We start from the raw sequence: 17,430 nt of genomic DNA, 5'->3' as shown, positions 1-17,430 counted from the left end.
TTAAAAGACACACTGCTCACTAGATGTATTTTTATTTATTTTAGATCTGAGGATGGTCATTACAGACTGAAACCGGTCATCGTCTACAGAGTTCATATTGTGATCAAAGACTGAAATAAAAAAGCATTTTACAGTATTGGATCATTGTTTGTATACGCGATTATGTCGCAGTCGGTGATAACATCAATCTGTTTTACAGCAGTGTAACGTTTTCAGTGTCTAACAAACTGGATCTTTATGTTCCTGCATTAATCACAGGAAAACGCAAATTACACAGTAAGTCTTGGCAAGAATCTTCAATTAAAAACACACTGACATTGCTGAGTGTACAGTTTGTGGTTCAAAATTTAGCATGTCGAGGAAACACTGACTGACATGATACACAATGTGTAGCAAACATGAAGCTGCACTTCAGATTAACTCTTCAAGATCTAAAACCGACAACTACATATTGGTGAATTTTCACTAGCTATTGCAGGTTCTAATGCACCTATCCAATAAGTAATTTCAGTTAGTAAAGCTTTATGGACAGAGTTAAAACAATACCCCTCAAATTACTCTGACAATGATAAAAACCACATTTGTTAGCTTCCCTCATATGGACTTCTAGTTTGATACTTAACATAAGCAAACTTTTAGAGTGAACAACACCACTAAAAAGTACTACTTAAAGACCATTGAGTCTGTACGATCTTCTCAGAATAAAATACATGAAATTTATACATATATTTGAACCCAAATTATGTATGCAATACTGTTTTAACACCTCATCAGTAGTACAGAAGAAATACGTGAAAATGAATTATTACCAAGCCTATAGTGATAGTAATTGTACTGTACCCCACTTTTTACTCATTTGTCCTCAATTATTGTGATTTATGTTGAAAATGTCCCAAATTTGGTTCCAATAATATGAAAACCCTAGCTTTGGCACAAGTACTTCAATGCACTGCTATGAAACATGTCTGCACAGATTCGTCATTGATACTTTTAATCAACTGTCCACACATTCTTGTGATCCCGTCACAGCTCAAAACACATTAAACAACAGCTTCTGTCTCACACACACACACACACACACACACACACACACACACACAGAGACAGTCAAATAGAGTGCCTACATGTTTCAACTGGTAAGATACTGAAAATATGATTATCCACAGTTGGCATATGAAGTACCCACAGTTTCAAAATCCATAAACCAGCTTACAATATTGGAAACCTAGTTACACTCTACACACATTGTTAGCATATGGGACCTCTACCTCTCACACAGCATAGCAACGAGTTTTTAACTATGTACTTACTGCCATTTGCCTGTGGCCTCGATTGTGCAGGAGACGCTACTGCTGGCTTTGTGGGAGCAGGCGTTGCTGCTGCACTGGAGCCACCATCTGGAAAGGCCACAGGATTGCCAATCTTCATGCCCACCTCGGTACCCTTTGCCAATATCGTCAGGTCGAGTATTATCATGACACGTCTGTAACACACATTTGCAATAGCTACTAGATTTGGGTATCTCATATTGCTGAAATAAGAGGGCTAGAGACTAATAAAAAGTTATGCACAGAATGTATACGTAACCTGTATTGTTACATATAAAAACACTACATTATAGCCTTCGGACTTCCAGCAACTACAAATACTGATTACTGCATGAAAATTGAGTGCAAATTACCAGCTTAGTACTCGTTTTAATATTTACGAATATTTGAAATGAGAAGAACAGTGTTAAACACTAATGCTTACATACCGATGTTTTCAACTTCCTTGCACAGTGACTTCCCATTGCATTTGTGTCTTGAAAATGATGTGCAGCATGCACACCTCTTGAAGTATCGATTATCAAGGGTATCACAAAGCTGCAGTATCAAGAGTTATTCGAACATTTTATACACTGGAAGAAACTCAAATTTCACAGAATTAAACAAGCCTTATAAATGAGTTTTCTGCATTTTTCTGGTTTTAAGCTCATAGGGCTGTTAGCAGCAGTGTACAAGTACCCATTAGCAGATTGGGAGCTATTCATAAAAAGCTTGAGTCTGTCAGACAAAAAGAAGAAGTGTTATGAATAACTTAGAATCAGTGATCTACTTCCCTACACGTATAGCTCAAGACAGCAGCACTCTAATATATAATGTATTTGTACAGCAAGAGGATGTAAAACTAACACATGCTTTCCCTGTGATAAATAGATTTTCAGACCACGATGCACAACTGACTGACTTACAAAACCCAGCAAGGTGTACAGTTCAGAAACCATTAGGTACAAGTGGGGAGATGTATATAATCAGCCAAATGCTAATAATAAATGCAATATTTCTTGATAAATTTATACCCCTTTTCGAACATTGTTGCCCTCAAAAAATTACTAAATTTAACACACAACTGTTTTCAAAGAAACCTCGGATTACTATAGGTATTACAGTGCCTTCAGAAAGGAAAAGAAAATGGTATGAGACACCAACAATTAGTAAAGGCCCAGACGTAATTTTACACTATAAAAATTATTGTAACATACTGAGAAAAGTTGTCAGCAAATCAAAAAAATTGTATATTAGAGACGAAATTAACAACTTGGTCAATAAAATCAAATCAATATGGAATGTTGTTAGAAGAGAAAAAAGAAAAGTAACATCTGGGGGTAGTTGTATTACTATTAAAGAGAATGAGACCACCTTAACCAATCGTACATAAGTAGCTAATGTATGTAACAACCATTTCTTAAGTTTACGTGAAAAAAATTGGTGAGCATAATGCAAAAGAAGAAGCCAAGACGTACATGGAAGAGTCAGTTTTGGGAAATCCTTGTCATATTTATTTTCATTCAACAGCATCTTGTGAAATAATGAAAATCATTAAATCTTTGAAAAATAAATGTCCTGTTGGAGTTGATGATATCTCCAACAAGACATTAAAACAATGTGGATCAGTTACAGCAGATGTTCCGAGTCACATCCGTAATGCATCACAAACTTAAGATATTTTCCCAGACAGTTTAAAATGTGCTATTTTCAAGATGTCACCACAGATGTCAAAAATTACTGGCCAGTATATCCTTGATTACCGCATTTTCAAAAATCATCAAGAAAGTATTGTACTCTAGTGGTTAGCCATCTCAACAGTTACTAAATCACAGTTCGGATTTCAAAAATGCTGTTCTACTGAAACAGCAATATACAATTTCACTGCCCACATAAAAGAGTCTTTAAATAGTAAAATATCACCAATTGGAATTTTCTGTGACTTACCCAAAGCATTTGATTGTGTGAAGAATGACATTATATTACAGAAAGTACAATTCCACACTATACATGGAACGGCATATGAGTGGTTTACATCACATCTACAGAACAAGAAGCAAAAAGTTTCAAAGATGGTTTAAGTGATTTAAGGATAGTTTCCCACTTCATTTAACTGGGGTGAAATTACATTAGGTGTTCCTCAGCGTTCGATTATGGGTCCCCTTGTGTTCTTGATATATGCGAATGACCTCCCTTCTTAACCGAAACAAGAAGCTAAACAGACATAGTATGCTGAAGATAAAAGCATCATTATTAATCCAGTAAAATAAACTCCAACAGAAAATGATACAAATAATGTCTTTGGAAAAGTTATTCATTGGTTTTCTGTGAATGGGCTTGCTCTAAACTTTGACAACACACAGTACATTCAATTTTTTCCTGCATGGAATACAGTTCTTCCCATAAATATAATACATCAACAGAAGTCAGTGACCAGGGTAGAGCATACTAAGTTTTTGGGTGTACACATAGATGAGAATCTTAACTCGAAAATTCATATTTTGGATCTCCTACAGCGACTAGGTTCAACCACTTCTGCTATCAGAATAACTGTTAATTCAAAGGACACAGCCATCATACCTTGCATATTTTCACTCTCTGATGTTATATGGAATAATATTTTGGGGTAACTCAGCACTTAAACAAAAAGTATTCACTGCTCAAAAGAAAGTGGTTAGAATAATGTGTGGGGCTCAGTTGCACATCTTGTAGGCATCTGCTTAAAATGTTAGGAATTCTTACAACAGCCTCACAGTACATTTACTCAGTAATGACATTTGTTCTCAACAGTATGGGCCAGTTTAAAAGCAAGAGTGACATTATGATTATAATACCAGAAGATAGAAAGACATATCCAGAAAGGGGTAAAATATGCTCCTGTAAAACTTTTCGATAAACTACCAGAAGAAATAGAATGTCCGACAGACAGTAGTAACAGTTTCAAAAATAAATTGAAATCATATCTCCTTGACAACTTCTTCCATATCCTAGACGAATACCAGAATAGAAATAAATACATCTGTAGCTATAATATATGCATTTTGTGCTATTTAAGGGAATCTGGTATGTAAAAAAAATTAAAAAAAAAAAAAAGAAAAACCTTGATTCATGATTCATGTATGCATTTCTCATGCACTTGACACGTTCCACACCATAACAGTTTCTGTGAGATTGATCAATGGAACACATAACTAACTTTTCAGCAGCAATTCCACTGACCATATTTAACAGACAGTAAAATTTTGTGTGAAGCACAACCCTATATAATGCTCCACACGAATTCATTATTAAACTACGACCTTAATTTTGTGTGAAGCACAACCCTATATAATGCTCCACACGAATTCATTATTAAACTACGACCTTGTGGGTAATTCACAACGCTGCCTCGTACAGCCAATATATAAGACTAGCAATGTGCATATGTAGTTATGTTCCTGTGTATGCATAGTTCATTTTCCCAAACTGTGCATGAAATGTTTTTGAATTGTCTAACACTAGTCAGCTCAGTTTCAGTTGACTCAAACTTCTATAACAATGGTTATCCTTGAGTTGGGCGTAATTCTGTGCATTAACACAACAAATCACTGTTCAGATATTTTTTACCATTTGTCATCTGTCTATTCTACTTTTAGGAATGCCTTTAATTTTGTGACTTAAGACAGCTAACTGAAGCAGTTAAGTAAAAAAAATAGAACAAATAAATAACTTAAAAAAGTATTTTACAGAGTTACTCTATCAAAAGCTTGATTTTCAGTGGAGTGAACTCAAGTGAATGAGTGTTTACACAGAATGCAAGCCAATGCTAACATCATTTGGTTGTGACTGCTTAGCACTAGCACATGCTAAGGTGTGGTATTCACTTTTGAAGCCTGCTGTTGTCTTGCAAGAATTACTGAACAATGCAGGGGGCAGAGGAGAATAATATTACTAACAGAGGAATATAAATTTCTTAGTAGTGTGTTGGATCCAAGGCATCCAAAGGGCAAAATGGCGAAAAATTTTGCTTGGTAAGGAATTTCCAAACCAATGAACGTAATAACTGAGTAAGCGAGGAAAAAGGAAATAATTTATTGCTTCCATCAGACAAGAAGAATTTGAATTAGCCACAAGCTAGATAATATGTGAAATGCAAAACAAGTACTTAAGACTAACATCCAGTTTCTAACAATCTCAACTGACTTTGTTCGCGGCTAGAATTTTGGTTTGCAATTTTCGGAAATATGGAAGCATCTGATCCCGCCCGTCTGCTTTGACCCGATCCCGCCCGTCTGCTTTGACCCATGACATCACAAATATGGCGGAAATAACGATAAACCACAATTCCAATATGGCACATATAAAGTCGTTACGTACACATTATGAGGATGAAAATACATCGAAAAACGAACACACACACATTCCACAAAAAGCCTAATGACACTAACGGGACAAGTGCGGGAAATAGGGGATTTTTGGGTGGGAACAAACTAAATATAAACAAGAATGAGATTTTCACTCTGCAGCGGAGTGTGCGCTGATATGAAACTTCCCGGCAGATTAAAACTGTGTGCCCGACTGAGACTCCAACTCGGGACCTTTGCCTTTCGCGGGCAAGTGCTCTACCAACTGAGCTACCCAAGCACGACTCACGCCCGGTACTCACAGCTTTACTTCTGCCAGTACCTCGTCTCCTACCTTCCAAACTTTACAGAAGCTCTCCTGCGAATCTTGCAGAACTAGCACTCCTGAAAGAAAGGATATTGCGGAGACATGGCTTAGCCACAGCCTGGGGGATGTTTCCAGAATGAGATTTTCACTCTGCAGCGGAGTGTGCGCTGATATGAAACTTCCTGGCAGATTCGCAGGAGAGCTTCTGTAAGGTTTGGAAGGTAGGAGACGAGGTACTGGCAGAAGTAAAGCTATGAGTACCGGGCGTGAGTCATGCTTCGTTAGCTCAGTTGGTAGAGCACTTGCCCGCGAAAGGCAAAGGTCCCGAGTTCGAGTCTCGGTCAGGCACAGTTTTAATCTGCCAGGAAGTTAAATATAAACAAATTTAGACACCCACCCCCATACAAAACCACGCAAAACAACGAAAAAAACTGGAATCACAAAACTCCCCAAATACCACTGAAAACAATATCATCTGGAATCGGACACTTGCCTTGATCTATATAGCTCAACAGCAGCTCCCAATCTCATGAATTGGGATCGAACACTTCCCTTGACCTATCTAGCTCAACAGCAGCTCCCAATCCCATAAATTAGGACCTAACACACTTCCCTTGACCTATATAGCTCAAAAACATCTCCCGATACCAATACCAACATTCACAGCCACACATTGGAATCTAACACTTCCCTTGACCTGTTATCCTTACATCTCCACATACAGCCATCCCTGGTCCGAGACGCCGGAACTCTAAGTAAGCCTCATTTCTTCACGACTTCATCCAAAAACCTGAATAGTAGAAGAAATTTTATTAGAGACAACGCACTGTCCCCCATCATAGCCGAAAACTGTTGACCCTGTCAGTCAAATCCATACCTACCAAAGACATAAAAAAGGAATTTACCAAAATTCACACACGACGTCACACTCTCAAACTAAACCAAAAACACCACCTAACACACCACCAGAGAGCACCACCGATCGCATCAAAACGACACCTACAAACACGCCACTCTCACAAACTAAATTCTGTGCCGTCGTGACGTCACACACCACAACAGCCTTACAACACGTGTCAAAGCCGACAGGTGGGATTGGACACTCCACCACCACACATTTCACCCTTACATGAAGATTCACGAATCCATATTTTCAACCCCCTACATTAATTCACCATCAAAGGGCTTGCCTTTTCAAATAATCCTATTTACACTCACAGTTTTCCTTCATGACTAAACTAGCATCGCCCTAACTGAAACCTATATGCCAATGACCTTTATAGAACAGATGCACAGCGACCGCATTCTTTGATGCTTGCTTGCACATGTTCTCGTCCATTTCCTCCACTGTGTGGGCTTGCTCACTATTACAAGTAAGTGGTGGAACCAACAGCGACTGCTGTGAATGTTTCTTTTGCTTGTGTTCACTCCCATTCGTATTAGTACAAACAGAGCTTACTTGTAGCACACTGGAGGAGAAAAAAAAAAAATGGATCTAATACAAGAGATTCTTCATACTTAGAGGCACTTATGAACACACATTCAAAAATGACTGATTCAGTAGCTGTCTACTATACATTAAACACCGTTTTCGTCTAACAAAGAATTGTATAAAAACAGTGGGATTCTTACCACACCTCTAGCACGAACTGGAAGTTATGTCTGAATTTATCCATTATATGGCTCAATAGCTGCAACTGGACACCACCTTGTTAAACAAATCCCACTGGGCAATATAACATTGTGACAGAAAGAAAATGGGAGAAACAGCCACAATACTAACTGGAGGCTTGTATTTCGATTCATACTTTCTAATTACACACCAGAGATTAATTTAATAGACATAAAAACCTGAAAAATCTATTATCTTTCCAATAGGCTACAACATTATCAAATAAGAACTCACTTTTCCCCCCTTCCTCCATTGTTAACCATACTGGTAATCAGACGGTTCATTCGGACCACAGAGTAGTCTGATAGCTCTCCAGATGTCAGCTTGTCATTCAGCTGGGTTGCAAGCATGGCAAAGCTGTTCAGATGGCAGCCATCAGAAACCAGGAGACGATACCTCTCACTTGAGCCTGCACCAGCTATTCTCTTGCTGCCCTGCAAATTGAACGATCTATCAGTTAATCAACTTTCACACAATAGCACAGAAAAAGAGAATCTGCTTTTCAGTGAGAAGTTAATTTATATGAAATTTTATTACCGTCAGGTATTACACTAAACATTTTTGAGGCAGGACCTGAGTCCAACAAAGTGTCATCGACATTCCAAGCACTATTTCAAAAGTGTTAATATTGCTATGCTCATTGTGTTGCTGTTTTCTTTTCAAACATCTCACATGGCTTTCATATTGAAATGGAATTTTCTGACACATCAAGTTTCATGTTATCTGAGAATTCCAAGATAAAAAATCTCATATTTGTAAAATGTGAGGAACACTAATTTGTTTCTCATTCACCTAACAGCAGAAAACATATCTTATTAAGTTCTTGCGACTGCACGCGAAGTGTTTCAATATGAATTACAATTCTGTTTAAGAAACATACAGAAATTAACAAACCTGTTATGTGACGCTCTGTAATGGGACTAACTCTCTAAACTAGTTAACATCACAATATTAATGCTCTCAATGTAGACCCCACCCCATCCCTGCATTTGCCAACACCTGAACACCTTTATCGCAACAATTCTCCACGCTCTTGGAATTGTGCAGGGGTGGTGCTACCTTCCCTAAATCTCTCCCTCTGCAATGCCAGAAAAGAAAACACTTACACAAACCATGGTAATCCTGGTACGTGTAAGAAATACTTCAAAGTACGATACTTTTTCGGAGATAGAACATTTACCAGATCAAACTATAACATTAAAGACTGGAAGAAAATTGGGAAACGAGGATAAGTAATACTCACCAATATCTGCATTACCGGATCTTCAACAGTACCGCCACGCATTATTGTCTGAAAGTAAAAAAAATGGATAAAAGTGCACATCCCTTTGCACTTTCCGTAGTTTATGTATTAAGCATGTACGTAATATCCATCAAAACACTTATTGAAAACTTTTAAATTATCTGTTTCCTGAGTTTGCCAAGCAGTTTCCGTTTTCTGACGAGAGGTGCAGTCAAGACAAAACGAACGTAAACACTGACCTATGCAACAGTTCAAGCAAAGCTGTATCACAATCTATATTTGTAATTAATACTCGCTGGCTTCACCAACTCTCAATCACGTTCTGATCTTCCAACCAACCTGGACCTCGATCTTCGCTATAGGTAGTTGTGACCACATACAAGAGATCATAGAGGAGGGTGTGTGTGTGTGTGTGTGGGGGGGGGGGGGGGGGGGCAATGTAATAGTATACGAAAAAAAAGTAAAATACCTCACCATGGAAAGCGTGTCATCGGTTTACATAAGTACGATAATGAAGAGAATTGCATCGCATACAGGCGGAGGGGGGATGCACATCCGCATACAAATGGTACAGACAGTCTACATGACACCATTTCAAGTGAACATAATCAATGCTAATTAGCTCACAATATGGTGATAATAATCAATCAGCATGGTACTAGTTTCAATATTCTTCTATAAACAAACAAACGATACTTTTACATCCGTGTTTAGCGATAACATGAATCTACGTTAAGTTCCGCTTTTCTGCATCGAGTTTCGAAAAAGCATGAAGTCGGTGAGATAACGTGAAACCAAATAAATAGCTGTCACTTCGTTTACGTAAACTATTTCACATTTTCCAAATTAATTTACAAACTCACAGCAAGCGCTCCCTCCGTGAGTTGCCAGGTCATCTTGACGGTAAGAACAACAAATAAACGTTGCTAAAATATAATCCACACTTAGTCAATTCTTCTGGCACTTCCACTACACCACATCCAATTATCTATGACTCCACCAAACTCCAATTGCAATTACACAAAACGCAGATTCCGCGGGAAACAACCTCATAGATACTACAGCACACTACAGCGAAGCAGTCGATTATAAGCCACAGGAAAGGTTCCAAATAACAAGGGTATTCGACTGAGCGAATCGAAAGTTTCATCCATTTCTTGTATTACAGCTTCTTTAGGAATATGTTCTCAGTATAAATTTTCAGTGTTGGGAAAGAGACTAAAGATTGCTATGGCGACACATTCTCAAATAATGAACTCTGATTCTTATTAATGTATTAAATAATTATCTATCATATTGCAACTGTCATATTATGTAATACTTAGTGTCATCCTTGCCTGTATTTCTCATAAATTTCGTTATTTTTGAGTTTGTTACAGTAATTTGTTATTGAGGATAACCACAATAAAACGAAAGTTCCAGACTCAAAATTTCTATTGTCGTAGGGAGCCATTAATTTCATCCACTTTTTTTAAATTTTATTTTGTTGTAGCACAAAATAACTCTGTGATGTTAATAGCTGCACTTCTTAAGAGGAACTTATAATTCGTGAAGCGCGAACGATAGTAAATTAAAACAAATTTAGCGAGTTGTGTTCAAAGTTATTTAATTACTGTTCGGAAGAAAACATTAAACCAACATTACACCAGCCATAATACAGCCCCACTGTGAATGCTGTTCTTGAGTATAGAAAAACTCGTCCTTTTCTTTTTAACAGTAGCTGCAAATCACCATGGTCATTGTCATGGGATTGAAAGCTGCTGGGCATAAATGTGTTGGATGGACTATAGGATGAAACATAGACCACGTCATTTTATCGTCATCAACATCTAAGTGTAAGGACTGAAAGAAAGCCAATAGTCTGCTTGCCGACTTGCCATGCTGTCTAGCATTGCGCATACAAGTGCACACAGAGAACGCTGGTTAGCCAGCTAGTCAAGGTACAGCAGTCCCATTATGAGAAGTACGTCGCTCGCATTCATTTTTTCTCATACGAATTCACAGAAACTATTCATTACAAGAAAATTATTTTTACAGTACGTTTAGGTTTATATGTCAGCTTCATACTTAAGTGCCCATCACCTCGCAAATGGCCATACTTATTTCTTATTCGCATTTGAGGAAGACATTAAGGAAAATTCGAAAAGTTTTGCAATGAAAATTATGGGTCGCTTTGATTTTGCGTTTGGGCCGTATTATATCACAAGTTACTGAGAATCGTATTAAGCAAATACATTGAATTTTTCTTCACACTTGGAAAGAGATCTCTAACTGTTTCGAGAAAATGGATTTAATGTAGGGCGATGACTTGTCGTACACACGAGAGAATGAAATATTCATAACAAAACCCATGTCTCTGAATCCATTCGAAATATCGAAACAAGATTTTGGCAAATGAGAGCATGCGAAGTAGATAGTATTTTACCAATTGGATGACATACGGAACTTTCTTCTCTATTTCGAATTTTTTAAAATTTCTTTTCAACTCAGTATTTTAATCTTTAAAACGTCATCGACAACTAATTAAAAGAGCACTTACTAATATAAAAATAAACATGAAATTTCTCCTCTTACATCACCAAAAATTAGATTTTCCATAAGGTATTGACTTCTCCGGTCGCCTATTGCTTGTTTAATAAGACACACAGTTTCTAGATTCTACCTCAATAGCTACTGCAAGTTGAAATTGTGTGTTTTGGCAAAAGAAGCAAAATTACACCTGGCAACAAGATAAAGGTAGTCATTACTCACCACTGATGAGGCTTCTTCATCTGAGATAAGGTTAACAATTCAAACAAAAATAAATTGCCCATTGTGTTGCAATTTTATAAGGATTGTGTAACCCAACGTAATTTTTGATAGGGAACGACTGGAATGGAAACTTACCAAAGGATTTTTTCTCTGTTCTTCATCTGAGAAATGCGAAAAATATTTGCAGCAAATAGTGTACCACATTTTTGTTTCTATTCGCATTTTTCTTCCTATCCCCATTCTTCTTCACCTTTATCTCTCGATGAGTTAACGATAGATTATATATGTTTACAATCTGTTTTAACCTTAATGAGTAGTCTCAAGCCATTCATAAAGTAACAATTGTAATGCTTTCATAACCTTGCCATCCACAAATAAACAGGATCAAATTTGTAATTTCTAATATAACAATGCCGCATTTTTGCTGCAGAGTAGAACTAACCCAATAAAACTCTGGAGTTTTCAACACACTGACAACTTGCAGGGCCTTGCCAACAAAGTCAATACCATTGATGAATTAAAACTATTTGTAGTAATAAGATTCACGCAGTCGCACTGTATAGGATTGGGAGTGGAAAGATGGTATGCTATTATCTGGAATTTTTCATATGTCACAGATAACTGAAATGTAGTAATGAAATCATTTTGCAGGTTTTAGTCCCTGCTGTTCATTGGTAAAGATACACCAAGTTACATAATTTTTCTGTGATTACAAAATATTGATGATTTATTTTCATCTGACTTGATAACCTCTTTCAGAAGTATCATCAATGACAAGTTTTACATATCACATACAATAAATGTGTGTATACATCACATTACAGTTACCAAAACAGAAATTAAAAAACCGTAATAGCCGTAGACATATATGAAAAAATAGTTCATTATGAGGGCACAGAGTGAGGATAAAAATATTTTTCACCAGTTATGCAGTACTTTTTATTCTAGAACCTGTCATTTGTTTTGATAGTCACTTGCGTGTTCAATTTCTGTTGTGTTTTGGCAAAAGGAGCAAAATTTAACATGACATTTAAATAAAGGTACCATACTTCTCTGAAGATGAAGTGCTTAAAGAGTTTAGCAAGTCAGATGAAAATAAATCGCCAATTCTGATACAATTGCACGGGTATCCTGTACCTTTAACAAAGAATGGCTGAGACTGAAACTTACCAAAGGGTTTTATTTGTACACTACCATTGTCTCTGGTACCATATATGAAAAAGTACAGCAAATAGCATACCATCTTTTCGTTACTATCTCTGTACAGAATGAGCGAGTGAATCTTCTTACTACAAATATCTTTTAATTCATCAGTGATATTGACTTTGACTAATAGTTGGCAAGGTTCTGCAAGTTGTCAGTGTGTTGGCGGCTTCAGAGTGTTATTCTGCAGCAAAAATACAACATTTTTCTATTAGAAATTACTAATATGATATCTGTTTGTCAGTGAATGGCAAGCTATGAAAACATGATAGTTATTGGTTTATGAACCGCTTGAGACTATTCATTAAGGTTCAAATAGATTGTAAACATGTATTACCTATCTTTAACACATCAAAAGGGCATTATAGTGAAGAAGTACACCACTCCACAATAGTGTAATAAATATAGTCACGAGGCTGTCTGGTGCAGTAGTTGTTACCGTTTGTCAGCTGGAGCAAGAGCTGAGAAAGCAGACAGTCACATGCATCGAAATGATAAAGTTTGGTTTTAATATTTTTCTATTTAATTAATGGAATAGTCGAATTTTTTTGTGTTCCATGCACTGGTAAATTATCAAGAGACTTGAATTATTGTGGAATATATATAAAACCAGACGAATCCCACTGATTCATTAATATAAGCTAAAACTCGTTCACGAAGAAATACTTTCAGATATTTCTATATTTGCAGCTTATGCTGCTGAAATCAAGATAATATAAATACCTTTAATGCATGAGAAGTATATATTTCTGTTGTCATCTGTTATTATTATCATAGACACATTACCTGTCCCTTAAAAAATTTTGATGGAATCCAATGATTTGCCCTTTCTTACACTTCATTCGACTTTCTAATACACGAATGTTTATGTAAATGTAATTACTTTTGCCTCTAAAGCGAATGTGTTGAAGATTCTTGTCATTTGTGGCGCCAGTTCAGTAATAATTATGGAATTGGTTGCTCCTGCTTTGCAAAACAGGTTTATTGCTTTTCATAATTTATTATCATATTTGGGTGATTGTTCCAGAAGCTGCAGTTGTTGTGGCTTATACATGCGCCTTTCCATAAAAAGTTGGGTCTTCTGGTGTTTACTAGCAAGTGTTTTTGTTATTAAAGCGAAACGAGATTATTCAATAAACGCCTGTGCACTACAAGAGCATCATAAATAAACTGTCCTGCAATGCACCTTTCGTTTCTTCCAGGGTCCTTAGGAAACTAAATAATCACAAATATGGTGTAATTTTTTAGTTTTTGGCGATATTTATGAAACTATATACACAACCTATTGTAAAAACTATCTTGCAAGTCAGTTTAAACGTTAGTAGGATTCGCACTCATCGGATACTGTATTCAGAAGTGTCACTTCCTGGCTGCTTGGGGCGGCGTTATCGCTGATGGTAAGGAAAACGAGGTGGAGTGTCACGACTCTTGCATTGGTCTGTGACTTCACTGTGAATTGGGATAGAAAGAAAAATATAATACATACTTTCTGCAGAAATTTTCATATTTCTCAGACGAAGAGCAGGGAGAAAATCTCTACTAATTTTCGATTCCAGTCATTCCCTACTAAGAAAAAGTTTGAGTACAGGGCCAAAATTGCAACACAATTGGCTGTTTATATGTGTATGAATTTTTTTGTTTTGTCGTAATTGTTAGTCGTTTTGCATTTGATAAAGCATCATAAATTATGAATAACACCCACATTTATATTGATGACAAGTTTAATTCTACTCCTTTCGCCGAAATACAGTGTAATTTGTACAAACTCACCTTGCAGTAGCTATTGCCACAGAATATTGAAATAGTATGTCTCATTAAACAAGCAATAGGAGACCAAAGAGGTCAATACCTCATGCAAAACTCATTCTATCGGTTTGCATAACATAAGACAAGAAACTTCATAATAGCAAATTTTCTTTTCGCTACCTATCGATGAGAAAGTTCGTATGTTAACAATACGTCAAAATATTCTCCTCTTTGTGTGTTGTCATTTGCTGAAATCTCGTTTCGATATCTCGAACTGTTTAGTACATGTGAGGTATGTTAGGGAAATTTCATTCTCACACGAGTGCAATTGGAAGTGATCACACTGCATAAAATCTATTTTCTAGAGCTTGAAAACCGATAGAGGCCTCCTCTCAAGTCTAAATAAAAATTTTGTGCCTTTAAATTCCCTTCTCAGTAACATTTTATGTAATATGCAGCAAACGCAAAATCATAACGACCCGTATTTTTCATTACATACTTTCCGAATGTTGACAATGCCTTCCTTAAATGAGAATATCACAAGTGTGATTGCTGGGGCGATGATGGGCATTCACTATGACGCTGCCACATAAAGCTATAAATGCCGTGAAAATCGAAAATTTTCTATAAAATCGTTTGAGAGATATTGCAGGGTGCAGCCAAAGCATGTCTCGTTAATTCTGGCTCACCTGCAGCTGCGAGACCATGCTTGCCGGAGCTGCCACATGGCTGCCATTGTGTGCTGCCTGATTCGATAAGAAGGAGATATTTTCTGCACTACCTGGTGGAACATACTGACAGTTCTGTTTGCAAACAACAGAATCACTTTTCTTCAGTAAATACCTGTTTCTGTTGTACTGTCAACCCTATATGAGGGTTGGAACTTAATTAGTGGCAACTATTTATTCACAACCAATGCAAAAGAGTTACATGTTTGCACCTGTTACTGTCCTTCAAAGTAGTCACCAGCGTCGTGCAGAACCCGTTGCCAGCAGTTTGGAAGGCGTAGAATACCGTTAGCAGAGTCTGTTATGTTGATGGTGCGAATGGAACAGTCTAAAGTTATGGTGATTCTCATGTATTACTGTGATGGTGTTGTCCTAACGCATTATGTTTCCCCACAGCAGACCGTCAATGTACAGTATTGTTGTTCATTTTTGGAGCACCACCTGCGACCAGCTTTGCGAAAGAAGCACGTAACGCTTGGGCCCATACAGTGCAAGCTGTGGCTACTCTGTTCGGCCGATGGCACTGAGAAGTACTGTACCATCAACCATACTCCCTGGACTTAAGTCCTTGTAACTTTGATTTGATTATGAAGATGAAGAAACCACTTTGTGGCATTCTCGTCAGAACTGTTCCAGAGATTCGACAGGCTGTAGACAGCTCCATTCTCACGATCAACAGAACAGGCTCTGTTAACGGTATACTACGCCTTCCACATCGCTGGCAATGGGTTCTACACAACGCTGGTGACTACTTTGAAGGACAGTAACAGGTGCAAACATGTAACTCTTATGCATCGGTTGTGAATGAATAGTTGCCATTATTTAAGTTCCAGCACTCGTAGGTCACTGCTTCCATAGGACTAGAAGACAAGACCTCAGTTTGGCAAGTAGCATTAGCACTCTTACAACGCCTCAAGTATATGTGTGAAATGTTTTGTTATACTTTTATAAAAAACGAAGTCCATCCATGTCACAATGTCCGTTTTTTACGCGAAATAAGCTTTTATATTTTATGACTTCTGCCACGTATAGTGATCCTGATGTGTAAAGCAAGGATAAGATTGCTTATTTACATTAGAATAATCTTCTTGTCGAACGTTTGTGGTTCACTGGACTAGAACTGGTTTATAGGTATAATTTAGCTGCATATGATACTATCGCAAGCAGATCTGCACCAGGAATGACGTTTGTACTAACATATGAACTCAGTCAAGACCAGCTGGGAGTATTTTCCAGTGCTGTGAGAAGTCGCTAGATATGGCAGAATACCAAACCAGGAGTTTCAAGCTGCTTTCAAGAGATTTTTAGTATGTATATAAACTGATGCCTCTACTAATGCTAATTGCTCTGTCATTGTAATAAATCATGAGTGCGATTATGTACTTCATCCAGGTTCTATCAATTCGTATTTGGCTTGGAAACTGAACAATAAACTGGCGTGCCACTTATGGCAAATTGCACTGTGTTCTAATATTTCTATTGCTGGTATCTTAAACAGCAAAAATAGAAATGTCTTGTTTGCCATATCCAATGACGATGCTTAAATGTGCAAAACACGGCAGAAAGTATTAGACAAACATTCATTTTTAATGTCAGAGACCCTCTGAAGGAACTAGTGATCTCAGCTTAGCAGGATATACGGAATTATATTTTCCTTCAGCTGAATGAATATGTTTCAACCAGTCTCCTTTCATGATTCCATTCCCCAAATGAAAAAAGCTATACACATTCAGCACTTTAAAATGAAGTGGCATCATGGAGTCAGACTCTGCAATCAGAACCTACACAGTGCTATGATTTGGAGCTTCCACAGAAAAATAGTTTTGTTTAGTAAGCAGTGATTTTTTTGTTTGTTTTGAAAGTAAGATTAAGTAAATATGTGGTGGCACATACAGCTGCAGAAGTCAAGTCACATTGTAGATGCCTTCCATCGATCTGCTGTTGTCGACTTCTCTGACATAAGATATTTATGTTGTTATCTACTGTATATTCCCAACTTTTCGTTATATCTGTAAATCAGCTGCAGCAGCCGTATACATTTTCACTGTAACAGTGACTAAATTACGGGTTTTCATAATAATTAATGTTAACTTTTTGCTCAGTCTATCACTCTTCATTTGTTGCCACATT

General features: G+C 37.1%; 1 protein-coding gene across 1 annotated transcript in view; it reads right to left on the bottom strand.

Moving 5' to 3' along the window:
- LOC126425104 (replication protein A 70 kDa DNA-binding subunit-like) overlaps positions 1-9,946 on the bottom strand; it is a 90,498-nt gene extending 80,552 nt beyond the window's left edge. The window contains exons 1-4 of the mRNA XM_050088028.1: positions 9,736-9,946; positions 8,873-8,920; positions 7,864-8,063; positions 1,311-1,483 (exon numbers count right to left, since the gene is read on the bottom strand). Coding sequence (XP_049943985.1) covers positions 1,311-1,483; positions 7,864-8,063; positions 8,873-8,920; positions 9,736-9,768 — 454 coding nt within the window. The 5' untranslated portion in view covers positions 9,769-9,946. The remainder of the gene's footprint in view (positions 1-1,310; positions 1,484-7,863; positions 8,064-8,872; positions 8,921-9,735) is intronic.
- Positions 9,947-17,430: the final 7,484 nt, after the last annotated feature.

This window comes from Schistocerca serialis, chromosome 10, assembly GCF_023864345.2.
Source record: "Schistocerca serialis cubense isolate TAMUIC-IGC-003099 chromosome 10, iqSchSeri2.2, whole genome shotgun sequence".
NCBI classification, from domain to species: Eukaryota; Metazoa; Arthropoda; class Insecta; order Orthoptera; family Acrididae; genus Schistocerca; species Schistocerca serialis.
This window is presented reverse-complemented; position numbering and strand designations above follow the sequence as displayed.